The following is a 26,537-nucleotide window of genomic DNA, read 5'->3' on the forward strand; positions in this document are numbered from 1 at the left end:
TGGCGGCAAAGACTCAGTCAAGCATCAGCCCTGGAAGAGCTCACAGTCAGTAATATAATACATATGTTATTATCACAGCTTTACACTTTAGACTCCACAACCACACTACAAAAATATCTTTATTACCATACACTACATGAGTTCTTTTCATCACAACAACTCAAAAATTAATCTGATCCATTTAGAATTGCACACACACACACATCACTGGGTATGACCAGATGCAAAAAAAAAAAACAAACAAACAAAAAAACATAATACACACTCACCAAAAGAGACAGTTTATTACAAACAACAGATCTGGAGCCACATGCGCTCCCTTGCGTACTATGTGGAATGTCTCCGCGCATCACATATGACGGGCAGATTCACAGTGGAGGCAAATTGTCAAAAAAAAAAAAAAAAAAACTTATATGGCTTTATGGTTTTTAAAAGATAAACATTAAAAGGTTCAATTCAATCATCTATCATTAGGCCATGCATGTTCTATCGTCCTGGAGAGAATACACATTTATATATTGCACTGATTTTGTCAAGAGGTGCCTGTTGCCTTCACAGTTTGGTAAAGAACAATTATGGGTTAATTTTTTTTTAAAGTTAAAAACTACTGTTAAGCATCTTGAAGGTAGATTAGGATTTCAAATGATGACTCCTCTGTGTCCTTCAGGCTCTGTCTGAACAGCTGAGTGTGCTGCCACGAGACATCCCCATCTCCCCCGCTGAGTTCTGCTGCTACAATGAGCTCTGAAGCTCCAGACATAGAGGAGAACGATTGCATCTTTCCATCTAAGGGTTCAAAAGCAGAGAAATCATCAAGAGGAATCATGTGACACACTAACATTGGGGGTATTTTAGGGAGTGTAGCAGGGAACTATACCTCCAGGGAACTCTGTTGTAATCTGGCCGGACTGCAAGCGCCAACAGACTTTCCCAGATTGGAAGGTCTGGCTACTGGCCATGACGGAAACAGACTTAATCTTCATTCCTGCTGAAGCAAAGTCAAACTTCCAGCTGATTTTGCCCGACGAAGATCCTTCCGTTCGGGCTATGTACACCTAAAGAAGAAATCCAGTCAGGTCATTACGCCTCAAACTACATTCCCCTATTGATTTACATCAGTTCAATGTGTTTATGTTGTTGAGAGAGATTTCAATCCGTCCATCAACAGGTGAGAGAAGTTTTTCCAGCCCCATACTCACACTAAACTGCCATTTATCAGAATTTTATTCACTCAGTGTGACACTGTTAATGTCAGCTGCCGTCATTGGTTAATTAATTGTAATCTGCAACAATTTTTGTGACAGTTTGTTGTCAAGACACAAGAACGAATACAAAATAACAAAATTAACGTTCTTCCCAAAGATCACATACATTTTCATCTACGTAAATAGGAAGCTGAGCTGGTTTAATTCAATCACGCACACATGCTCTAATTGATGAGTCTTTTCTCCACTTGGGGCAGCATTACACCGATTCTATTTGAACACCTGAACATATCAGAGGTGTTAGAAGGGATTTGTAGTTCTAGTACAAGGCTGCTCCTTTCCATGTTCTTTTTAATCTCAAACAGCAACTGCAACTTCTTTCAAATTATAATGTTTTACTGTTGTCATTACAACGGATTTAACGACCTGCAGAATTCAGGTGAAACCAGTTTTACAGTGAATACTTTCCGCCTGTTGTACCATCTCTGCCGTGACTTCTACAAAGCTTTATCTGGGTTATTTGATCTTAAAAATATTAAACTACACTGACTTTTGACTTTCAGCCCTTTTACTATTTTAAGGATGTCAATGTCAAACACAATATGTCCCTTGAAGGTCTCTAAACGTTATGGCTTTGCCAACTTAAATCAGTGAGGTGCTCCTTAAAAGAGTTTATGCTCATGAGCAGAAAGCCTCTGAAATAATTATCTGTGCTGTTTGTAACTAAAATAGAGTTGATCTAATAGTTAACCAAAGAAGGTCACAACTGGCCACAATCAAAGTGTTTGCATGTAATAAAAATGCCCCTTTGACACAAAAGGAATTCAATAGCTGTGCAATTAAACAGCAACATTAGTTCATTTAAGACTTTAAAATAATAAGTTTTGTTTCTCCCAGAATAGTACACATACCATCTGCCAGTCATTCTCCACTTTTCTGAAGACAGACTCCTTCCTCCACACACACTGATCCCAGCTCTGGATGATCTCAGAGTTGTTGGACACTCGGCAGTACTGGTCTTTGGTGGCATTGTAGTGCACATGTAGTAACCCGGCACTCTTTTCTTCCTCGGTAGCAGTAAACACGAAACCTGAAACCTGACAGAATAAAAACACATTTAAAGACACTTCGTCTTCAGTAAAATAAGCATCTGAAATGTGCATCCAGTCTAAGAGAACTCAAACTATTAGACTGATCAGAGTACAACAGACAAGGTTTTGTAACCTCATCTTTTGGGACTGATTTTGGGTTCCACGCTGGTGTCCATTCATGCAGTTTTAGCTTTGTGCAAAGTAAATTCAACAAACATGGAAGCTACAGAGACTCGCAAACCCACAACCCTACAAGTGTGCTGCCTAAAGGGTGAATGCTGAATTAAAGGTTTGGCTTGAAACATCAGAAACGCAAACAGGAGAGACTGAGTCAATGGTTTCATATAAAAATTCAATACGGAGAAGTTGTTTATCCGATCTTTTCAAGGTCGAGAGAGAGAGACGAGATTAGCCGACATTTCCAGTTCTTTCACATATTCTAGACATTACCTGTAAGTGGCAGCAGACAACTACTAGTTGCCATGGATTCCTTTGAGGGTTTATATATCCACACACACATTTTTATATATATATATAAATTCAGTATTCAGACAAAACTGGACCAATGTACAACTTCACTTATCTGTTGTGACCATTACAAAGAATATCTAAAAGCAAATATTAACAAAGTTTTGGGCACAATGATGTTGAGGTCTACTGAAATGTTCAGTGAATGTCTGTGTAAGTCTACTTGAAATGTACTGTACCTGTTCGGAGGTCCCTGTATCGGCCGCTCCAGTCTCGCCCCGGGCTACCCTCCAGGCCAGAGACCCAGAGTTGCGGCCCCCCAGCTCTCCTGGTTTTGGTTTCTTTGGAGAAATGAACTCAACAAGCTCAACAAGCAACCTCTCGGTCAGCTCCTTCTTCCTGTTCGTGTTCGTGTTCAGTGACTGTTGCCTCTTCAGAGTCAGAGCAGAAAGCAGAGTGGTTTACACGACAGCCTCCAAAGCAACTCTTCTTGTATGCGGGGTTAAAGGGTGAAGACTTACTGAAGCATTGAGGCGATTGATGTTGTGCAGCAGCCAGGCCTCCTGAACTCTGGTCCTTCTGGACAAAACCTCTGGATGTTTACAGGAATACCTCCACGTCACATCGACTACCTGCCCCACAAACACACATTTGTCACTCTACACCAGTGAAAACACCTTTTGAAACAGTTCATTATCTTTCCTTCAACATCACAACAAAATGTGCATCCTAAAACTAAGTCTTACCTAGAAACTGATTCAGCGACTAAACTGACTTAGCCAACAGGTGCTACTACTGTTGCCCATGAAAGGTATGTCATTTCCTCACACTGGGATTTTTAGCCTAAAAAACGACTTAAAAATCACACAATGAAACTATTCAACTCTTAGTTTCCTTTAACAATAATCACTGGCGTTTAAAACTAATGTTTGTCTGAAGTACAGATTATTCAGTTCAGTCAAGATAATCTTTACAAATACTTTGTGTATATTCTCCAAAATCCCAGATCATGACTGTGCAACACAGCTTGTCCAAAGTGCTGCAAACTATTTATCAATTAAACAATTAATCATTAATAATTTAATATAACACAAGTGAAAATTCAGATTCACTGTTGTAAGCTGTTTGTTTTTAGGTGAGGTTTTTTAAGTCATTGCTAGTTTTTAAATACATGCTGTCTGACAGTAAAAGGTATGTACATATAAAATACATATAAAATTGTTCACTGACAAACAGGATCTTAAACAGGCAAAAAAATCTCAAGTAAAAGTTAGTATTCAACTAATGATAACAAAAGCATCAACAGTCCTAATATGTGTCCATTTTTCTGACCTGTTCCTTAGAGAAAGCCAGGACGTAGGCCAGTTTCTTTCCCCAGCCGACCTCGTACAGCAGCGGTTTATCACAGACGTTCTCACACGAGTCACAGTGGAGCCAACGACGCTGGGAGACCGAGTAAACCTCCGTCCACACGTGGTCTGCAACAACACACAGCTAAAATAGCATCGCATGCTCTTAATATATTAAATTCATGTGTGAAGGAGTCCTGCCAACATGTAACAAAAGCGAAACTCATCTATATATGAGCATAATTAATCAAAACTAGTGTTCAGACGTCTGTGATGCTTCTCAGTTATATGGGTCATGTTAAACCTAAATACTGGTCTTGATGGAGTTCCTCAGGGTGCTTTCACACCCAGATTTTGCTACGATTCAGGGAGCAATATAATATCCTTGGTTCGGTTCATGCTCGCAGCGCAATCAAGACAATGTTCTGACATGACTTTGTCAAAATCGGGGGAAGGAGAAGGAGAACGGACACTAGAAAAAGTCCCAAATAGAGAGAACAGAGAGGAAAAGAAACAAGACAACAGTGTTAAGCCTCACGTGGCCAGAGAATCTGAATCCCTGTGAACTCTGTCCATCTTAGGTACAAAAAAAACAAATCACAGCAGTCAATACAACAGTGTACTGTACTGCAGAGCAAAGATCTGTACATTGGGGGAAACAAAACTACACCTTCACAAACAGTGGTCACATGTCAGCAATCCACCTACACCTGAACATCAAGGTACCTTCTTTTAAGGTTGAGAATGTCACAGTTAGATTGTTTCAAAGAGGGGTGAAAGAAACCATCAATATCAAAGTGCTAAAATTCTCACTAAGGGGTGGTCTTATCACTTATCAGTCTCTTACAATATAGTCTTATCTCCTACTCATGACTGAACCCTTGTAAAAGGGTAAGTAACAATTCACTTTTTAGATATACTAAGACGCGGATGACCAAGATTATTCAAGGACAGAACGACTCACATGACGGCTAGTGGGTTAACAACACTATTGCCGTAACAACCGACTTCAATAACTCTCAAAAGCTTGAGATTCCTAGGAGTCTGTTTAGAATAGAAGAAACAGGAAAGGTTTTTAAGAAACTCAAAAAACTCTAGTTGCTTTGTTTTAAATATTTAATAATAGTCTAGATAGGGCTGCAAGGAAAACGTGTTAACGCTGGCGCCTCGTTGGTCACTCATGTACATACCTGTGCTGTCCCAGATGTACCTGGCCTCAAGGCCAAGGGCTCTGCAGCACAGGGTGAAACAGTTTGCCCACTCCCCACAGCGCCCCCTCCTGGTTTCCAACAACTTCTCAGGATGGTTATACCTGATGTTCACAACAAAGAGCAGAGGGAAGGCTCACAAACTGTATAGTGTGTAGAACATAGAAGAAAATACTAGCTGCATAACTTCTTTTACTACTTAAATCAAATCTCAACCTGAACCCTAACTCATTCACTTAAGAAGATAAAAAAAAAGCAACGCCAACACATACCTGGGGAATCTGGTGGAGAGCTTGCAGCTCTCACAGTAATGGTTCTCCACTGTGTGAGCGCCCCAGCGGCTGTCATCATCATCGCTGGGACTGAGGGAGCCTGCATGACTGGTCGGCCCTCCACAGCGGCTACAGGGCAAGCGGTCCACCCAAGAGAAGAAGTCCTGCTTGAACCACCTGAGCAACTCTAGTACCAGGAAGTCTTCTATTCCAAGTTTACAACCTACAAACAAGACACCAAGTAATTTCGTTTAAACCCCCTGAAGCATCCAGACCTCAAACAGATAGCTTTAATGAAAGTGTGACAGGGCATCACCTGGGTCAGCCTCAACAGCAGCTCTGAGGTTTTTTTGAGCAGCAGAGGACAGCTCATGATGAGGGATGCAGTCCCTGGCCTTCTGCTGCAGCTCAGGGTTTTCGTACATCATCACATGTTCGAAGTTAGATTGAAGTGTCCTTAAGAAGCTTATACAGCTCTTCTGACAAACAGAAAGACATCCGGATCTCAACCCATGTCACCCAAAGAGGATATTCATTACAACCTGGTGTATTTACAACAACACACACACCAGAGGGAAAAAGTGTGAGCTCCCAGCAGCAAAGAAACTAAATTAATTTTGTTTGCAGACTGACTGAATACAAAGAACTGTAACAGCTGCAATTCGCAATGGTGGTTTTTATCCCACGCACCATTATAGGTAGGTAAAAGTGGATAACAGCAGTTTTACAGGTGCCTGATTCCTGTGTTTACTTTCTTCATTTCCCCAATTCACTACAACAGAAGTTAACATGAGACATAGAGACAAATGGCACAAATTTATGGGTAAAACACCAGGTTGAAATTTTGAGAATCTGCCGAGATATGTTGAAATACAGCAGTTTTAAAAAGTTGTGAGGAACATTTCTCAATTTTTAAAGTCTCTTTAGTTGCAGACAAGACCAAGGATTAATAGAAAATAATATTGCCTGCCTAATCAATAATATAAATATATTTGGTGATGACGGGGCAAAATTCACAATAATGTTTAGAGACATTTGCATGAATTACAAAAAAAGGCTAAAATAAAATGATTGAAAATATAAATATGAAGCAAGGGGAAATCAGTTAATATCAATTCATTTAAATAAGAAACGCTACAAAAAAGAAAGAAGCCTGCCTTTAGTAAAAGAAAAAAAAAAAGAAAAAAAGAAAAAATACCTCTCGCCTCTGATCCTGACCAACCCACCAGCCCTGATCATATTCCTATGACACTTTGACACCAGAGTTACTGGATGATCTGAAGCCGGCTTGATGTCGACTTTCACCGTCAGCCTCCTCTGTGTACTTTCCATACCGATATGAGTGGTGAATACTTTCGATGTCTTCATATGGTCTCGATCACTTCACTGAAGAAGAAAATGTCCTTACCAGGGATGATGGCTGCTGTGCGGGCGGTGTAACTGGCTGGCTGGAGGCAGCGGCAGAGTCCACTGGCGCTGAGGCTGAGGCTACAACTGGCCGAGTGGCAGACTGGACAGGACCCCCTCCATTCAGTCTCTGATCCCTCTCTGCTGCAATGGATTCCCTGATGAGCTTCAGCCGCTCCACTGATGCAGACTTGGGGAAGACCAAGTGAGTCTCAGCCTGAAAAACCAAGTAGTTTACGCTCAGGTATGCGAATGCCTGGATGCGCAAAATGATTCTAGGCAATGACATAGGCTAATAGTTATAATAGTTACCTCCTCAAATCCCATCTCAAAGAGACATTCCACAGCACCTTTGATGGGCAGCAGCTTGGTGGAGAAGGTAGGGTTGCCAATACGAATCGACCTGTACTTCTCTTCGTTGGGAAACCTGTTGGGGTGATGCATGATGATCATGTGAGGGAGTAGTAGCTGGTTGTCAGTTCGTTTTTTCACTTTATGCGAGAACTAGACCAACGTTTCCAACATTTCTCAGAGACATTAGAATACAAAAACAAGGCATTCCTACAGAAATTTCGGAGATAATTCTCAAACGCACTGGTGTTTTTCAGATAATGTTGGGAGAGGCACAAGTAAATAGTTTAAGTTAACAACTGTGAAGTGGGTGTGTCAGATCACGCTGAATTCACAACACCCTGCTGCAACAAGTAATTTTTGACAAATATTCTTTACATATGTTGTAATAGGTTTTGATACAATTACGAAATAATAGTATATAAAGTAGTATTAGTAGTAGGCTGTTCAACTCGTCCTCAGTACGCCCCCTATGAATCCGCCTCTGGTCCTGACTTGCGCTTCTTAGTTCAGTCGTAATGTTAAATAAATAGGCGCGTTGTCACACGTAAAGACCAAAAGACAAGAATGTCAGCTATTACTGTGTTTTACTTGACAGTCTGTTTCTAAAAACAAACAAAAAAAGAGCTCGAGCTTGACATACAACATCGCAAATGTGCCTTCCTCTCTTGTGAGAACCTTACCTTAAAATGTTGTCCGCGTATGTTAGTAACAACTTGGCGACGTCAAGGAAGACTTCAGTCGGATTTTCACTCAGTGTTGTGACCGCCGGTGACGCAGCCATGTTCGGGTTTACTTGCACGAGCGGAACCGTCCCGACACTTTTGAATTTGACTGCTAATGCTAACCGTGGCTAACTGACCGGGTCCTGAATGAAGCTGCCCTAGAAAAAGCCTATATAAATGCTACTTTTATGAAGCTGCTTTATAATGTCGTATTTGCTCGTTTTGTTTTGTTTTTTTGCAAAATAAATTCAGTTAAGCAGTGATAGATGATTCCATATTGTGGTATTGGCGTACGTGCGTTTTATTTTATATTTACAAGTGAATCGGTTCAGGCGTTTACTAGTACTACATACTACGTTAGCTGCTCATGTGCAAATCAGAGGATGACATGAACGCGTCTTAACGAGTGACACTTAACGTTTAGCAAGTTCCCTGCTAAGTAATTTTTGAACTGAACATCCGTTTTGTGTGGAAGATATTTCACTTTTTGATTCGTTAAGTCTCCTTTCAGACCCTTATAGGAGAGTGATCGATGCTTAAAGCTAGCTGGCTGTCAAAGTTAGCAGAAAGATAGCAGAATGTCTGCTTTATCAGTGTATTCCTGGACTAAACTCCAGTTGAGAACGCAGAGCATAATGTCTCTTCTCCAAAAGAATGTCTGCATTTGTCCAAATCAAAATACAAGGCATCTCAGCTCTGGACAGCAGCACAGAAGGAGGGTTGTCGTTACTGGCATTGGGTTGGTGTGTCCTCTGGGCACGGGGACTGCTGTGCCCTGGGACCGCCTGATCAAAGGTCAGAGTGGCATTGTCGCTCTGGAGTCACAGGACTACAGGACTGTCCCTTGCAAAGTGGCAGCTTTGGTTCCGAGAGGGACGGAAGAGGGAGAGTTTGTGGATGAGAGGTTTGCCTCACGTGGGGAGATTAACAGCATGTCCCCAGCCACAGTGATGGCCCTCGGGGCCGCTCAGCTGGCCCTGGAGGACTCGGGGTGGTCCCCCAGGAGTGAAGAGGAGCAGCTCAACACCGGGGTGGCTGTTGGCATGGGCATGGTGTCGCTGGAGGAGATCGCTCGCACCTCCGCTGCCTTCCAAGAAAAGGGCTACAACAAAGTGAGTCCCTTCTTCGTGCCTCGCATCCTCGTCAACATGGCCGCCGGGCACATCAGCATAAAGCACAAACTGAAGGGCCCCAACCACGCAGTGTCTACAGCGTGCACCACAGGCACGCACGCAATAGGCGACGCAGCTAGGTTCATTGCCCACGGGGATGCCGTTGCCATGGTCACGGGGGGGACAGAATCGTGTGTCGGGCCCCTCTCAATAGCCGGCTTTGCCAGGGCACGTGCGCTCGCCACAAAATGGAACGACAGTCCCACGCTCGCATCGAGACCCTTTCACCCAGAGAGGGAGGGCTTTGTGATGGGAGAAGGAGCAGCCGTGCTCCTCCTGGAGGAACTGGACCACGCAGTGAAAAGAGGAGCCAGAGTCTACGCAGAGGTCCTCGGATACGGACTGTCCGGGGATGCTAGTCACATCACTGCACCCACTGCAGATGGGGATGGAGCATTCAGGTCACTCACTTTTATAATATGCAATGTGACAAAATATTCCAACTTATTCCGCAGAACTGCTCACTTTAATTCCTGCAGGTTGGAAATCATACCATAAGTCTGCTTAACCTGCAACTGCAGGGTCACAAGACGGTGACACAAACAGAAAAGCACAATTGATTTTGTAGTTTTATCTCTTCTTGAATTGCAAGTTAAACTTGCAATAAAATTGGGTTGCCATTGCTTTAAAGGATTGTTTTCTAATAATAGTCTTATAGTTTTCTTGTAGTTTTTGTCAGCATTTATCATCAGTAATTACAGCACTGTGTGCACCAAGTTAAAGTCAGTTTGTTTCCAGCAGATGGTCATGCAGATGGTGAGGAGAGATGGGGAGGTTTCTGGAAATACCTTAAAAGTTATTAACCAAGATTATGGGTTTTCCGACAGTTCTGTTAATTGATTTGTGTGCCAAAACATGAGAGGCAGGCACTGGGGCTAATTTGGGAAAACACATCACCATAAAACGTCAGACCAAATGTCTGCAGAATTTAGTGATAATTTCGGGGTTTGCAAAAAAAATCTAAAATATATTGACTGGTGCAACATTAATTTCTCAGATGTGGGAGTATGGAAACATAACTTAAACAAATTAAGTTGAGGAAAATAGAACAGTGACATCAGCCACAACAACAATGGGGTAGTTGTTATAAACCTGCGATATTCTTTACCTCATCCATTGTCTCTACAGGTGCATGTCTGCAGCCTTAAGGGACGCAGGCGTCTCACCGGAAGACGTCACATACATCAACGCCCACGCCACATCCACGCCTTTGGGCGACGCAGCAGAAAACGCAGCCATCAAGAGGCTCTTCCAGCAAAGCGCAGCCAACCTGGCTGTCTCCTCCACCAAGGGAGCCACAGGACATCTACTCGGGGCCGCTGGTGCCCTCGAGGCAGCGTTCACCGCTATGGCCTGCTACCACGGGGTCCTGCCCCCAACCCTCAACCTGGATCGCACAGAGCCAGAGTTTGACCTGAATTACGTCCCCTGCACGGCTCAGGCGTGGCGGACTCTGGGGCGGCGCGTCGCCCTCACGAACTCGTTTGGATTCGGCGGCACAAACGCCTCACTGTGTCTCGGTAGCATGTGATAACACACTGGGGCTGTTGTGTTAAAAATGTGATCTGACCCAGGCTGTACTCTTCACCTCTGAAGCGGTTCTAATGAACTGACGATGTGACCTCCTCCACAGACACTGGGACTGATCTTGTGGGTTTTCATTAACCGGCTTTGAGTAGTATATTAGGATAAAAATTCAGATGGTAGTATTCAAATAAACTGTGAAAGTCAGAGGTGAACCAAGCTGAAATACAGTGATCAGCCACAACATTAAAACCACCAGCCTGTGAAGTGAAAAACATTAATGATCTCATTAATGTTATTACTGTTATGTACTAACTATTTATTTTGATTCCTGCCACCACCTGAACATTGACCAAGGACAACTCCTTTCTCTTCCTCCTCCTCCTCCCCATTGATCATTGGTCCCTTGGTCTCTGGTCCTTCTCCTTCCTTTGACCACTGTTGATAGATCATAAAAGCAGAGCAGAAACACCCAACAACAGCGGCAGTTCTGGAGATGTTCTGACCCAGTCGTCAAGTCATAACAGTTTCATCCTTGTCAAAGTCTCCTGTCATCAACTTTAAGGACAAAATGTCCAACTTGCTGCCTGAGAACATACTTCACCTGTTAGTGGTTATAATATTATGGCTGTACACTGCCCAGCCTGAAATTCCCCAAATGGTGGCCCTCGCTATCAAGACTCGTACCAGCCACCTTTCTAGTCAGCATTTGCACCAAGTTGCACCAGAATATATTTAATATATTGTATGTCAGTTTGGTTAATGCAACCATTAAATTAAATTAAAAAAAAACAAGTTCCTCTTCCCTGAAGTGCTGTGAAACCTCGAAAATATAACACCTGTTAATTACGCTACTCATACATTTTTCCAACATTGCATGCATGTAGACTCATGGCAAAAGGATTTCTGTTTGACTCTGAATAATGCTCTGCCTTAATGGCTTTATATGTTTGTGATAACATGTTAACGTGGCATGTGGGATACAATGGACATGTGCAGGGGGGGTGTAGGGAAGGGAGGCGGTCCATCTAGTTGATGATGGCAGGCGATGTTGTTCTCTTGACCGGATAAAGAATTGAAAATAATTTATATGTGACAAACATTTGTTTGATGTTCATTTAAAGGGGGCACCGGTCTCATGGAGGTAATCAAGTAGGATAACAGACAAACGGACAAGCGGTGGCACAGTAGGCCTAAACTTCCAACAAAGATGCTAACCGGGACACTTGCTTCAAAATAAATACTGTACAAAATGCGCGCGCTGAATAGGTTTACAGTTTCACGTGGAGAAAAAAACACATTAAAACAGTCGCTTGACTGGAACGCTTGGGGAAAAGACACAATTAAATACGTTTCATTTAGAAATAAAACGAATATTAGCTAACAGTAGCTACCGATGTCCGGCTCCGCCATCTGCAAGATAGACGGCGAATCGTCTCGCATATAAACCGACCAATCAGACGGCTGCTTTTCAAAAGCACCGGCATTTAGACCAATAGGAAACGTCGGCTTGCTCGTCTTCCAACGCAAGATGGCGGCAAAGACTCAGTCAAGCATCAGCCCTGGAAGAGCTCACAGTCAGTAATATAATACATATGTTATTATCACAGCTTTACACTTTAGACTCCACAACCACACTACAAAAATATCTTTATTACCATACACTACATGAGTTCTTTTCATCACAGCAACTCAAAAATTAATCTGATCCATTTAGAATTGCAAACACACATCACTGGGTATGACCAGATGCAAAAAAACAAACAACAACAACAAAAAAAAACATAATACACACTCACCAAAAGAGACAGTTTATTACAAACAACAGATCTGGAGCCACATGCGCTCCCTTGCGTACTATGTGGAATGTCTCCGCGCATCACATATGACCAGCAGATTCACAGTGGAGGCAAATTGTCAAAAAAAAAAAAAAAAAACTTATATGGCTTTATGGTTTTTAAAAGATAAACATTAAAAGGTTCAATTCAATCATCTATCATTAGGCCATGCATGTTCTATCGTCCTGGAGAGAATACACATTTATATAGTGCACTGATTTTGTCAAGAGGTGCCTGTCGCCTCCACAGTTTGGTAAAGAACAATTATGGGTTAATTTTTTTTTTAAGTTAAAAACTACTGTTAAGCATCTTGAAGGTAGATTAGGATTTCAAATGATGACTCCTCTGTGTCCTTCAGGCTCTGTCTGAACAGCTGAGTGTGCTGCCACGAGACATCCCCATCTCCCCCGCTGAGTTCTGCTGCTACAATGAGCTCTGAAGCTCCAGACATAGAGGAGAACGATTCCATCTTTCCATCTAAGGGTTCAAAAGCAGAGAAATCATTAAAGGAATCATGTGACACACTAACATTTGGGGGTATTTTAGGGAGTGTAGCAGGCAACTATACCTCCAGGGAACTCTGTTGTAATCTGGCCGGACTGCAAGCGCCAACAGACTTTCCCAGATTGGAAGGTCTGGCTACTGGCCATGACGGAAACAGACTTAATCTTCATTCCTGCTGAAGCAAAGTCAAACTTCCAGCTGATTTTGCCCGACGAAGACCCTTCCGTTCGGGCTATGTACACCTAAAGAAGAAGTCCAGTCAGGTCATTACGCCTCAAACTACATTCCCCTATTGATTTACATCAGTTCAATGTGTTTATGTTGTTGAGAGAGATTTCAATCCGTCCATCAACAGGTGAGAGAAGTTTTTCCAGCCCCATACTCACACTAAACTGTCATTTATCAGAATTTTATTCACTCAGCGTGACACTGTTAATGTCAGCTGCCGTCATTGGTTAATTAATTGTAATCTGCAACAATTTTTGTGACAGTTTGTTGTCAAGACACAAGAACAAATACAAAATAACAAAATTAACGTTCTTCCCAAAGATCACATACATTTTCATCCACGTAAATAGGAAGCTGAGCTGGTTTAATTCAATCATGCACACATGCTCTAATTGATGAGTCTTTTCTCCACTTGGGGCAGCATTACACCGATTCTATTTGAACACCTGAACATATCAGAGGTGTTAGAAGGGATTTGTAGTTCTAGTACAAGGCTGCTCCTTTCCTTGTTCTTTTTAATCTCAAACAGCAACTGCAACTTCTTTCAAATTATAATGTTGTCTGTTGTCATTACAACGGATTTAACGACATGCAGAATTCAGGTGAAACCAGTTTTATAGTGAATTCTTTCCGCCTGTTGTACCATCTCTGCCCTGACTTCTACAAAGCTTTATCTGGGTTATTTGATCTTAAAAATATTAAACTACACTGACTTTTGACTTTTAGCCCTTTTACTATTTTAAGGATGTCAATGTCAAACACAATATGTCCCTTGAAGGTCTCTAAACGTTATGGCTTTGCCAACTTAAATTAGTGAGGTGCTCCTTAAAAGAGTTTATGAGCAGAAAGCCTCTGGAATAATTATCTGTGCTGTTTGTAACTAAAATAGAGTTGATCTAATAGTTAACCAAAGAAGGTCACAACTGGCCACAATCAAAGTGTTTGCATGTAATAAAAATGCCCCCTTTGACACTAAAGGAATTCAATAGCTGTGCAATTAAACAGCAACATTAGTTCATTTAAGACTTTAAAATAATAAGTTTTGTTTCTCCCAGAATAGTACACATACCATCTGCCAGTCATTCTCCACCTTTCTGAAGACAGACTCCTTCCTCCACACACACTGATCCCAGCTCTGGATGATCTCAGAGTTGTTGGACACTCGGCAGTACTGGTCTTTGGTGGCATTGTAGTGCACATGTAGTAACCCGGCACTCTTTTCTTCCTCAGTAGCAGTAAACACGAAACCTGAAACCTGACAGAATAAAAACACATTTAAAGACACTTCGTCTTCAGTAAAATAAGCATCTGAAATGTGCATCCAGTCTAAGATAACTCAGACTATTAGACTGATCAGAGTACAACAGACATGGTTTAGTAACCTCATCTTTTGGGACTGATTTTGGGTTCCACGCTGGTGTCCATTAATGTAGTTCTAGCTTTGTGCAAAGTGAATTCAACAAACATGGAAGCTACAGAGACTCGCAAACCCACAACCCTACAAGTGTGCTGCCTAAAGGGTGAATGCTGAATTAAAGGTTTGGCTTGAAACATCAGAAACGCAAACAGGAGAGACTGAGTCAATGGTTTCATATAAAAATTCAAAACAAAGAAGTTGTTTATCCGATTTTTTTCAAGGTCGAGAGAGAGACGAAATTAGCCGACATTTCCAGTTCTTTCACATATTCTAGACATTACCTGTAAGTGGCAGCAGACAACTACTAGTTGCCATGGATTCCTTTGGGGGTTTATATATCCACACACACATTTTTATATATATATATATAAATTCAGTATTCAGACAAAACTGGACCAATGTACAACTTCACTTATCTGTTGTGACCATTACAAAGAATATCTAAAAGCAAATATTAACAAAGTTTTGGGCACATTGATGTTGAGGTCTACTGAAATGTTCAGTGAATGTCTGTGTAAGTCTACTTGAAATGTACTGTACCTGTTCGGAGGTCCCTGTATCGGCCGCGCTAGTCTCGCCCCGGGCTACCCTCCAGGCCAGAGACCCAGAGTTGCGGCCCCCCAGCTCTCCTGGTTTTGGTTTCTTTGGAGAAATGAACTCAACAAGCTCAACAGGCAACCTCTCGGTCAGCTCCTTCTTCCTCTTCCTCTTCCTCTTCGTGTTCGTGTTCAGTGACTGTTTCCTCTTCAGAGTCAGAGCAGAAAGCAGAGTGGTTTACACGACAGCCTCCAAAGCAACTCTTCTTGTATGCGGGGTTAAAGGGTGGAGACTTACTGAAGCATTGAGGTGATTGATGATGTGCAGCAGCGAGGCCTCCTGAACTCTGGTCCTTCTGGACAAAACCTCTGGACGTTTACAGGAATACGTCCACGTCACATCGACTACCTGCCCCACAAACACACATTTGTCACTCTACACCAGTGAAAACACCTTTTGAAACAGTTCATTATCTTTCCTTCAACATCATAAAGAAATGTGCATCCTAAAACTAAGTCTTACCTAGAAACTGATTCAGCGACTAAACTGACTTAGCCAACAGGTGCTACTACTGTTGCCCTTGAAAGGTATGTCATTTCCTCACACTGGGATGTTTAGCCTAAAAACGACTTAAAAATCACACAATGAAACTATTCAACTCTTAGTTTCCTTTAACAATAATCACTGGCGTTTAAAACTAATGTTTGTCTGAAATACAGATTATTCAGTTCAGTCAAGATAATCTTTACAAATACTTTGTGTATATTCTCCAAAATCCCAGATCATGACTGTGCAACACAGCTTGTCCAAAGTGCTGCAAACTATTTATCAATTAAACAATTAATCATTAATAATTTAATATAACACAAGTGAAAATTCAGATTCACTGTTGTAAGCTGTTTGTTTTTAGGTGAGGTTTTTTAAGTCATTGCTAGTTTTTAAATACATGCTGTCGGACAGTAAAAGGTATGTACATATAAAATACATATAAAATTGTTCACTGACAAACAGGATCTTAAACAGGCAAAAAATCTCAAGTAAAAGTTACATTTCAACTAATGATAACAAAAGCATCAACAGTCCTAATATGTGTCCATTTTTCTGACCTGTTCCTTAGAGAAAGCCAGGACGTAGGCCAGTTTCTTTCCCCAGCCGACCTCGTACAGCAGCGGTTTATCACAGACGTTCTCACACGAGTCACAGTGGAGCCAACGACGCTGGGAGACCGAGTAAACCTCCGTCCACACGTGGTCTGCAACAACACACAGCTAAAATAGCATCGCATGCTCTTAATATATTAAATTCATGTGTGAAGGAGTCCTGCCAACATGTAACAAAAGCGAAACTCATCTATATATGAGCATAAATAATAAACTAGTGTTCAGACGTCTGTGATGCTTCTCAGTTATATGGGTCATGTTAAACCTAAATACTGGTCTTGATGGAGTTCCTCACGGTGCTTTCACACCCAGATTTTGCTACGATTCAGGGAGCAATATAATATCCTTGGTTAGGTTCATGCTCGCAGCGCAATCAAGACAATGTTCTGACATGACTTTGTCAAAATCGGGGGAAGGAGAAGGAGAACGGACACTAGAAAAAGTCCCAAATAGAGAGAACAGAGAGGAAAAGAAACAAGACAACAGTGTTAAGCCTCACGTGGCCAGAGAATCTGAATCCCTGTGAACTCTGTCCATCTTAGGTACAAAAAAAACAAATCACAGCAGTCAATACAACAGTGTACTGTACTGCAGAGCAAAGATCTGTACATTGGGGGAAACAAAACTACACCTTCACAAACAGTGGTCACATGTCAGCAATCCACCTACACCTGAACATCAAGGTACCTTCTTTTAAGGTTGAGAATGTCACAGTTAGATTGTTTCAAAGAGGGGTGAAAGAAACCATCAATATCAAAGTGCTAAAATTCTCACTAAGGGGTGGTCTTATCACTTATCAGTCTCTTACAATATAGTCTTATCTCCTACTCATGACTGAACCCTTGTAAAAGGGTAAGTAACAATTCACTTTTTAGATATACTAAGACGCGGATGACCAAGATTATTCAAGGACAGAACGACTCACATGACGGCTAGTGGGTTAACAACACCATTGCCGTAACAATCCACTTCAATTACTCTCAAAAGCTTGAGATTCCTAGGAGTCTGTTTAGAATAGAAGAAACAGGAAAGGTTTTTAAGAAACTCAAGAAACTCTAGTTGCTTTGTTTTAAATATTTAATAATAGTCTAGATAGGGCTGCAAGGAAAACGTGTTAACGCTGGCGCCTCGTTGGTCACTCATGTACATACCTGTGCTGTCCCAGATGTACCTGGCCTCAAGGCCAAGGGCTCTGCAGCACAGGGTGAAACAGTTTGCCCACTCCCCACAGCGCCCCCTCCTGGTTTCCAACAACTTCTCAGGATGGTTATACCTGATGTTCACAACAAAGAGCAAAGGGAAGGCTCACAAAATATTTACTGTGTAGAACATAGAAGAAAATACTAGCTGCATAACTTCTTTTACTACTTAAATCAAATCTCAACCTGAACCCTAACTCATTCACTTAAGAAGATAAAAAAAAAAAGCTACGCCAACACATACCTGGGGAATCTGGTGGAGAGCTTGCAGCTCTCACAGTAATGGTTCTCCACTGTGTGAGCGCCCCAGTGGCTGTCATCATCGCTGGGCCTGAGGGAGCCTGCATGACTGGTCGGCCCTCCACAGCGGCTACAGGGCAAGCGGTCCACCCAAGAGAAGAAGTCCTGCTTGAACCACCTGAGCAACTCTAGTACCAGGAAGTCTTCTATTCCAAGTTTACAACCTACAAACAAGACACCAAGTAATTTCGTTTAAACCCCCTGAAGCATCCAGACCTCAAACAGATAGCTTTAATGAAAGTGTGACAGGGCATCACCTGGGTCAGCCTCAACAGCAGCTCTGAGTTTGTCTTGAGCAGCAGAGGACAGCTCATGATGAGGGATGCGGTCCCTGGCCTTCTGCTGCAGCTCAAGGTTTTCGTACATCATCACATGTTCGAAGTTGGATTGAAGTGTCCTTAAGAAGCTTATACAGCTCTCCTGACAAACAGAAAGACATCCGGATCTCAACCCATGTCACCCAAAGAGGATATTCATTACAACCTGGTGTATTTACAACAACACACACACCAGAGGGAAAAAGTGTGAGCTCCCAGCAGCAAAGAAACTAAATTAATTTTGTTTGCAGACTGACTGAATACAAAGAACTGTAACAGCTGCAATTCGCAATGGTGGTTTTTATCCCATGCACCATTATAGGTAGGTAAAAGTGGATAACAGCAGTTTTACAGGTGCCTGATTCCTGTGTTTACTTTCTTCATTTCCCCAATTCACTACAACAGAAGTTAACATGAGACATAGAGACAAATGGCACAAATTTATGGGTAAAACACCAGGTTGAAATTTTGAGAATCTGCCGAGATATGTTGAAATACAGCAGTTCTAAAAAGTTGTGAGGAACATTTCTCAATTTTTAAAGTCTCTTTAGTTGCAGACAAGACCAAGGATTAATAGAAAATAATATTGCCTGCCTAATCAATAATATAAATATATTTGGTGATGACGGGGCAAAATTCACAATAATGTTTAGAGACATTTGCATGAATGACAAAAAAGGCTAAAATAAAATGATTGAAAATATAAATATGAAGCGAGGGGAAATCAGTTAATATCAATTCATTTAAATAAGAAACGCTACAAAAAAGAAAGAAGCCTGCCTTTAGTAAAAGAAAAAAAAAAAGAAAAAAAGAAAAAATACCTCTCGCCTTTGATTCTGACCAACCTCTGATTCACCGGCCCTGATCATATTGATCATATTCCTATGACACTTTGACACCAGAGTTACTGGATGATCTGAAGCCGGCTTGATGTCGACTTTCACCGTCAGCCTCCTCTGTGCACTTTCTATACTGATATGAGTGGTGAATACTTTCGATGTCTTCATATGGTCTCGATCACTTCACTGAAGAAGAAAATGTCCTTACCCTCTCTGCTGCAATGGATTCCCTGATGAGCTTAAGCTGCTCCACTGATGCAGACTTGGGGAAGACCAAGTGAGTCTCAGCCTGAAAAACCAAGTAGTTTACGCTCAGGTATGCGAATGCCTGGATGCGCAAAATGATTCTAGGCAATGACATAGGCTAATAGTTATAATAGTTACCTTCTCAAATCCCATCTCAAAGAGACATTCCACAGCACCTTTGATGGGCAGCAGCTTGGTGGAGAAGGTAGGGTTGCCAATACGAATCGACCTGTACTTCTCTTCGTTGGGAAACCTGTTGGGGTGATGCATGATGATCACATGAGGGAGTAGTAGCTGGTTGTCAGTTCCTTTTTTCACTTTATGCGAGAACTAGACCAACGTTTCCAACATTTCTCAGAGACATTAGAATACAAAAACAAGGTATTCCTACAGAAACTTCGGAGATAATTCTCAAACGCACTGGTGTTTTTCAGACAATTTTGGGAGAGGCACAAGTAAATAGTTTAGGTCAACTACTGTGAAGTGGGTGTGTCAGATCACGCTGAATTCACAACACCCTGCTGCAACAACTAACTTTTGACTAATATTCTTTACATATGTTGTAATAGGTTTTGATAAAATTACGAAATAATAGTATATAAAGTAGCATTAGTAGTAGGCTGTTCAACTCGTCCTCAGTACGCCCCCTATGAATCCGCCTCTGGTCCTGACTTCCGCTTCTTAGTTCAGTCGTAATGTTAAATAAATAGGTTGTCATACGTAAAGACCAAAAGACAAGAATGTCAGCTATTACTGTGTTTTACTTGACAGTCTGTTTCTAAAAAACAAACAAAAAAAGAGCTCTAACTTGACATACAACATCGCAAATGTGCGTTCCTCTCTTGTGAGAACCTTACCTTAAAATATTGTCCGCGTATGTTAGTAACAACTTGGCGACGTCCAAGAAGACTTCAGTCGGATTTTCACTCAGTGTTGTGACCGCCGGTGACGCAGCCATGTTCGGGTTTACTCGCACGAGCGGAACCGTCCTGGCACTTTTGAATTTGATTGCTAATGCTAACCGTGGCTAACTGACCGGGTCCTGAATGAAGCTGCCCTAGAAAAAGCCTATATAAATGCTACTTTCACGAAGCTGCTTTATAATGTCGTATTTGATTGTTTTGTTTTGTTTTTTTGCAAAATAAATTCAATTAAACAGTGATAGATGTTTCCATACTGCGGCATTGGCGTACGTGCGTTTTATTTTATATTTACAAGTGAATCAGTTCAGGCGTTTACTAGTACTACATACTACGTTAGCTGCTCATGTGCAAATCAGAGGATGACATGAACGTGTCTTAACGAGTGACACTTAACGTTTAGCAAGTTCCCTGCTAAGTAATTTTTGAACTTAACATCCGTTTTGTGTGGAGGATATTTCATTTGTTAAGTCTCTTTCAGACACTTATAGGAGAGTGATCGATGCTTAAAGCTAGCTGGCTGTCAAAGTTAGCAGAAAGATAGCAGAATGTCTGCTTTATCAGTGTATTCCTGGACTAAACTCCAGTTGAGAACGCAGAGCATAATGTCTCTTCTCCAAAAGAATGTCTGCATTTGTCCAAATCAAAATACAAGGCATCTCAGCTCTGGACAGCAGCACAGAAGGAGGGTTGTCGTTACTGGCATTGGGTTGGTGTGTCCTCTGGGCACGGGGACTGCTGTGCCCTGGGACCGCCTGATCAAAGGTCAGAGTGGCATTGTCGCCCTGGAGTCCCAGGACTACAGGACTGTCCCTTGCAAAGTGGCAGCTTTGGTTCCGAGAGGGACGGAAGAGGGAGAGTTTGTGGATGAGAGGTTTGCCTCACGTGGGGAGATTAACAGCATGTCCCCAGCCACAGTGATGGCCCTCGGAGCCGCTCAGCTGGCCCTGGAGGACTCGGGGTGGTCCCCCAGGAGTGAAGAGGAGCAGCTCAACACCGGGGTGGCTGTTGGCATGGGCATGGTGTCGCTGGAGGAGATCGCTCGCACCTCCGCTGCCTTCCAAGAAAAGGGCTACAACAAAGTGAGTCCCTTCTTCGTGCCTCGCATCCTCGTCAACATGGCCGCCGGGCACATCAGCATAAAGCACAAACTGAAGGGCCCCAACCACGCAGTGTCTACAGCGTGCACCACAGGCGCACACGCAATAGGCGACGCAGCTAGGTTCATTGCCCACGGGGATGCCGTTGCCATGGTCACAGGGGGGACAGAATCGTGTGTCGGGCCCCTCTCAATAGCCGGCTTTGCCAGGGCACGTGCGCTCGCCACAAAATGGAACGACAGTCCCACGCTCGCATCGAGACCCTTTCACCCAGAGAGGGAGGGCTTTGTGATGGGAGAAGGAGCAGCCGTGCTCCTCCTGGAGGAACTGGACCACGCAGTGAAAAGAGGAGCCAGAATCTACGCAGAGGTCCTCGGATACGGACTGTCGGGGGATGCCAGTCACATCACTGCACCCACTGCAGATGGAGATGGAGCATTCAGGTCACTCACTTTTATAATATGCAATGTGACAAAATATTCCAACTTATCCCGCGAAACTGCTCACTTTAATTCCTGCAGGTTGGAAATCATACCCTAAGTCTGCTTAACCTGCAACTGCAGGGTCACAAGACGGTGACACAAACAGAAAAGCACAATTGATTTTGTAGTTTTATCTCTTCTTGAATTGCAAGTTAAACTTGCAATAAAATTGGGTTGCCATTGCTTTAAAGGATTGTTTTCTAATAATAGTCTTATAGTTTTCTTGTAGTTTTTGTCAGCATTTATCATCAGTAATTACAGCACTGTGTGCACCAAGTTAAAGTCAGTTTGTTTCCAGCAGATGGCCATGCAGATGGTGAGGAGAGATGGGGAGGTTTCTGGAAATACCTTAAAAGTTATTAACCAAGATTATGGGTTTTCCGACAGTTCTGCTAATTGATTTGTGTGCCAAAACATGAGAGGCAGGCACTGGGGCTAATTTGGGAAAACACATCACCATAAAAACGTCAGACCAAATGTCTGCAGAATTTAGTGATAATTTGGAGGTTTGCAAAAAAAAACAAAAAATCTAAAGTATATTGACTGGTGCAACAATAATGTGTCAGATGTGGGAGTACGGTAACATAACTTAAACAAATTCAGTGGAGCAAAGTAGAACAGTAACATCAGCCATAACAACGATGGAGTAGTTGTTACAAACCTGCAGTATTCTTTACCTCATCCATTGTCTCTACAGATGCATGTCTGCAGCCTTAAGGGACGCAGGCGTCTCACCGGAAGACGTCACATACATCAACGCCCACGCCACATCCACGCCTTTGGGCGACGCAGCAGAAAACGCAGCCATCAAGAGGCTCTTCCAGCAAAGCGCAGCCAACCTGGCTGTCTCCTCCACCAAGGGAGCCACAGGACATCTACTCGGGGCCGCTGGTGCCCTCGAGGCAGCGTTCACCGCTATGGCCTGCTACCACGGGGTCCTGCCCCCAACCCTCAACCTGGATCGCACAGAGCCAGAGTTTGACTTGAATTACGTCCCCTGCACGGCTCAGGCGTGGCGGACTCTGGGGCGCCGCATCGCCCTCACAAACTCATTCGGATTCGGCGGCACAAACGCCTCACTGTGTCTCGGTAGCATGTGATAACACACTGGGACTGTTGTGTTAAATATGTGATCTGACCCAGGCTGTACTCTTCACCTCTGATGCGGTTTTAATAAACTGACGATGTGACCTCCTCCACAGACACTGGGACTGATCCTGTGGGTTTTCATCAACCGGCTTTGAGTAGTATATTAGGATAAAAATTCCGATGGTAGTATTCAAATACACTGTGAAAGTCAGAGGACATTGTATCGTGATCTGTGAACCAAGCTGAAATACAGTGATCAGCCACAACATTAAAACCACCAGCCTGTGAAGTGAAAAACATTAATGATCTCATTAATGTTATTGCTGTTATGTACTTACTATTTATTTTGACAAGCACAACTCCTTTCTCTTCCTCCTCCTCCTCCCCATTGATCATTGTTCCATTGGTCTCTGGTCCTTCTCCTTCCTTTGACCACTGTTGATAGATAGTGATCATAAAAGCAGAGCAGGAACACCCAACAAGAGCGGCAGTTCTGGAGATGTTCCGACCCAGTCGTCAAGTCATAACAGTTTCATCCTTGTCAAAGTCTCCTGTCATCAACTTTAAGGACAAAATGTCCAACTTGCTTCAGACTTCACCTGTTAGTGGTTATAATATTACGGCTCACAGGTGTACCCAGGTGTAGCTAGCCTGAAAGTCCCCAAATGGTGGCCCTCGCTATCAAGACTTGTACCAGCCACCTTTCTAGTCAGCATTTGCACCAAGTTGCACCAGAATATATTTAATATACTGTACGTCAGTTTGGTTAATGCAAAAAAAAAAAAAAACAAGTTCCTCTTTCCTGAAGCGTTGTGAACCCTCGAAAATATAACACTTGTTAATTACGCTACTCATACATTTTTTCAACATTGCATGCATGTAGACTCATGGCGAAAGAATTTCTGTTTGACTCTGAATAATGCTCTGCCTTAATGGCTTTATATGTTTGTGATACCATGTTAACGTGGCATGTGGGATACAATGGACATGTGCAGGACGGGTGTAGGGAAGGGAGGTGGTCCACTAGTTGATGATTTAAGGTGATGTTGTTCTCTTGACCGGATAAAGAAGTGAAAATAATCTATATGTGACAAACATTGTTTGATGTTCATTTAAAGGGGGCACCGGTCTCATGGAGGTAATCAAGTAGGATAACAGACGAACAGAAAAGATTTTGTCCTTGAAAGCATCTCTGAAGAAAAAAAAGGAAGATCAGGCTGCTAAAAAAAAAAAAAACAGCAATAAGAACCAGGGCTGTGTGAATCTAGCTTTCATTATTAGTTATGAGGTAGGCACGTGGCTTTAAGGGCCACACCAGAGACCCCCTGAACGGGAGCTGAGCCCCCACCTGCTGAATCGAAGCCAGTCGACTACCCAGCTAATGACCCCCCCAACTGGGAGAGGGGCTCCAGCAGATCGCAGAAACAATCTCCCAGAAAAGAGTGCAGAACCATCCACTGGGTGGCAAACTGACATAAAATTAGATACACCAGTGAAGACAAATGCGTTCTAATACAAGCGGTCCTGCACCGATGGCTCTAATGGAGGTAATTCCACCAAATGATCAGCCTGTGGAGCTGTTAAAGTGGAGTTAAAGTGTTTCTGTTATTTATCCGAGAAAAATGACTAAGATGGCGCTGTCAAAATAATAGGAACATGTGTTTGTACAACACCATGTAATTCAGTAGTGCTACAAACCTCAGCCTTTAGATGAAAACACAGGTGAATCAGGAGCTCGCTCAGTCGTAACAACTCCCAAATACTATAAGCTTTGTAAGGCTAAGAGTTAGTAGAGCAGAACTGTTCTATTGGAAAGCTAACAAGTGATTGCACACACATACAGTAGTAAATATACATGAAGAATATACTGCACGTTTACGAGGCATCTGTTTATTCTTGCACTGAAGTTTCTTGGAGCAGGAGACTGGGGCTCTAGAACGTATAGTTTTTACAATTTACATATCTTGTGTATCATGCGTGCTGTGTGTGTGTGTGTGTGTGTGTTGTTTGGCACCAGTAGGTGGCATCTGTTCACCGCAAGTAATACGTCGCTTGGAATTAGCAACACAGATCTAAACAAGTTTGCATCGAGCTCATTTTTGCAAAGCTATGTTAGATCGCATAGCTTTAGCATTGTTTGTACAATAAGTAATTAAATAACGCAGAAAACCAATCAGTGTGGTCAAGAAAAATATCTGGAGGCAGTGTTGTGTATTGTATATACAGAGCTTTTTAACCATGCAAATCATATGCAAATGAAAGAAAGAAAGAAAGATCGGTCTAAACATAAGCATTTAAGACTGATTCTTATCAGTATCATGATACCAGTATGAGAAGTGGGGAATTGGGGAATTAAAATACTGAGTCATCAGGTCGATTTTATTGCGTTGTCAGAACTTGAAACCAGTTCAATGCCAAGTGACGCAGGAATATTAGTGAGCACTGATATCAGACCAAATCAATAAATGAATGTTTTTGCATTGTGTATAGTGCATTCCATCTATATCCACAAGTAACATGTACGCACCTGGTAAACAGAAAGAGAGAGACTTTTAGAGAAGCTTTTAGCTCCATTAGAATAAACGGAGGAAGATCTTTGTATTATGAAGCTAGTGGTGCTGAGGTTGCATGCAGTGGACCTTAATGACATCTTAACAGAGACGTTATCTCACAGTAGTGGCTTTTACGATCACTCATGAGGGCAGTCGGCAAACAGGTACTCTGCTCCAGCCTCTTCACTTTTACTGTTCAGAAAGCAGAAAGGAAGACTGAGAGAGGCCAATTAGGTACACAATTGTGTTACATCCGGAGTAAAATACTAAGAGGGTCCCCTGGGGTAACAGTTTGGAAAACTTTTACCTTTCTTTAGAGTTTGTACGACATCATTGTTATTGTTCTGCTGATTTATCTGGACACAGAGACAGTCAGTTCATGTCTCCCTTCCTGGGGGAAACATACAGTATAATGACTATAAAGGGGCCTGTATCAACAGAATTGGTCGCTGTATTTATGGTGGTTACTTTATACGCACTGGGCAACCCTTCATCATTCAATAAAAAAATAAGGTCACACCTTTAGAGTAGGAAGTGAATCTGGGTCCGTAGTGCAACAAATAGACCGACACATGCGGCTTTAAAGATAGAATATAAGGTATGATGATAATTCTGCACGAACTAACCTATAAAATTACATAAAAAGAAAGATTTCAAATAGGTTTCACCTTTACCTTTATGGTCTTACATCAAATGTTCCAGTGCCCTTTCTAGAGGCCAGAAACTTTAACAGGGGTCAAAGTGAAGAGTCTAATTGGCCTTGAAACACATCGTCTGACAGGACTTTAGGCTTGTAGATTTATCACTTCCAAGAATGTGTTTCTTGTTTTGTAATGAATTCGATTTTCACTTTTGAGGTTAACGTTGCCTTGGGAAGGACGCCAGAAGAAGAGTGTTCAAAATAATACTGATTCACCTTTGAAGCAGTGACAGATTAAACTGTTTGGATGTCCTTCAGCCAAACAGAAGCCTAACACCCCACCGTTCGTTGTGTATTGTCTTCGTGGCAAAATTGGATTCGCCAAAAACTCATTTTG

General features: G+C 42.3%; 4 protein-coding genes across 5 annotated transcripts; 2 read left to right on the forward strand and 2 right to left on the reverse strand.

Annotated features, from left to right (window-relative positions):
- Positions 1-101: 101 nt before the first annotated feature.
- Positions 102-8,271, reverse strand: LOC125019462 (peptide-N(4)-(N-acetyl-beta-glucosaminyl)asparagine amidase-like). The gene is made up of 12 exons (XM_047604236.1): positions 8,035-8,271; positions 7,313-7,427; positions 7,002-7,217; positions 5,910-6,072; positions 5,594-5,816; positions 5,304-5,425; positions 4,097-4,242; positions 3,286-3,396; positions 3,004-3,195; positions 2,117-2,302; positions 878-1,055; positions 102-786 (listed from the first exon to the last, which is right to left on the reverse strand). Exons 1-12 carry the CDS (start codon positions 8,133-8,135, stop codon positions 611-613), a joined length of 1,929 nt encoding a protein of 642 aa, XP_047460192.1. The 5' UTR covers positions 8,136-8,271; the 3' UTR covers positions 102-610.
- Positions 8,272-8,452: 181 nt separating this feature from the next.
- LOC125019465 (3-oxoacyl-[acyl-carrier-protein] synthase, mitochondrial-like) lies at positions 8,453-11,940 on the forward strand. The gene is made up of 2 exons (XM_047604240.1): positions 8,453-9,649; positions 10,377-11,940. Exons 1-2 carry the CDS (start codon positions 8,655-8,657, stop codon positions 10,777-10,779), a joined length of 1,398 nt encoding a protein of 465 aa, XP_047460196.1. The 5' UTR covers positions 8,453-8,654; the 3' UTR covers positions 10,780-11,940.
- Positions 11,941-12,405: 465 nt separating this feature from the next.
- Positions 12,406-20,429, reverse strand: LOC125019463 (peptide-N(4)-(N-acetyl-beta-glucosaminyl)asparagine amidase-like). Of its 2 annotated transcripts, XM_047604237.1 has the most exons (12): positions 20,215-20,429; positions 19,496-19,610; positions 19,320-19,400; positions 18,213-18,375; positions 17,900-18,119; positions 17,608-17,729; positions 16,403-16,548; positions 15,594-15,704; positions 15,300-15,503; positions 14,412-14,597; positions 13,179-13,356; positions 12,406-13,087 (listed from the first exon to the last, which is right to left on the reverse strand). In XM_047604237.1, exons 1-12 carry the CDS (start codon positions 20,313-20,315, stop codon positions 12,912-12,914), a joined length of 1,803 nt encoding a protein of 600 aa, XP_047460193.1. In that variant the 5' UTR covers positions 20,316-20,429; the 3' UTR covers positions 12,406-12,911. The 2 variants fall into 2 exon arrangements, with proteins under 2 accessions (XP_047460193.1, XP_047460194.1); XM_047604238.1 differs by lacking the exon at positions 20,215-20,429 and having other exon boundaries at positions 19,118-19,400; positions 19,496-19,574.
- A 196-nt stretch (positions 20,430-20,625) lies between these two features.
- Positions 20,626-25,431, forward strand: LOC125019464 (3-oxoacyl-[acyl-carrier-protein] synthase, mitochondrial-like). The gene is made up of 2 exons (XM_047604239.1): positions 20,626-21,820; positions 22,557-25,431. Exons 1-2 carry the CDS (start codon positions 20,826-20,828, stop codon positions 22,957-22,959), a joined length of 1,398 nt encoding a protein of 465 aa, XP_047460195.1. The 5' UTR covers positions 20,626-20,825; the 3' UTR covers positions 22,960-25,431.
- Positions 25,432-26,537: the final 1,106 nt, after the last annotated feature.

The sequence above is a fragment of the Mugil cephalus genome, chromosome 14 (genome assembly GCF_022458985.1).
Source record: "Mugil cephalus isolate CIBA_MC_2020 chromosome 14, CIBA_Mcephalus_1.1, whole genome shotgun sequence".
NCBI lineage: Eukaryota > Metazoa > Chordata > Actinopteri > Mugiliformes > Mugilidae > Mugil > Mugil cephalus.

What these genes read in the sequence shown, in the direction of transcription:
- LOC125019462 (XM_047604236.1), bottom strand. Translation starts at nt 8,135, where the DNA reads ATGGCTGCGTCACCGGCGGTCACAACACTGAGTGAAAATCCGACTGAA. An exon ending in GTACATCTGGGACAGCACAG is followed by an intron (nt 4,243 to 5,303) that starts GTATGTACATGA and finishes GTGTTGTTGCAG; the next exon opens with ACCACGTGTGGACGGAGGTT. An exon ending in TGGCTTTCTCTAAGGAACAG is followed by an intron (nt 3,397 to 4,096) that starts GTCAGAAAAATG and finishes TTTGTGGGGCAG; the next exon opens with GTAGTCGATGTGACGTGGAG.
- LOC125019465 (XM_047604240.1), top strand. Translation starts at nt 8,655, where the DNA reads ATGTCTGCTTTATCAGTGTATTCCTGGACTAAACTCCAGTTGAGAACG. An exon ending in GATGGGGATGGAGCATTCAG is followed by an intron (nt 9,650 to 10,376) that starts GTCACTCACTTT and finishes TTGTCTCTACAG; the next exon opens with GTGCATGTCTGCAGCCTTAA.
- LOC125019463 (XM_047604237.1), bottom strand. Translation starts at nt 20,315, where the DNA reads ATGGCTGCGTCACCGGCGGTCACAACACTGAGTGAAAATCCGACTGAA. An exon ending in TGCTGTTGAGGCTGACCCAG is followed by an intron (nt 18,120 to 18,212) that starts GTGATGCCCTGT and finishes TCTTGTTTGTAG; the next exon opens with GTTGTAAACTTGGAATAGAA. An exon ending in GTACATCTGGGACAGCACAG is followed by an intron (nt 16,549 to 17,607) that starts GTATGTACATGA and finishes GTGTTGTTGCAG; the next exon opens with ACCACGTGTGGACGGAGGTT.
- LOC125019464 (XM_047604239.1), top strand. Translation starts at nt 20,826, where the DNA reads ATGTCTGCTTTATCAGTGTATTCCTGGACTAAACTCCAGTTGAGAACG. An exon ending in GATGGAGATGGAGCATTCAG is followed by an intron (nt 21,821 to 22,556) that starts GTCACTCACTTT and finishes TTGTCTCTACAG; the next exon opens with ATGCATGTCTGCAGCCTTAA.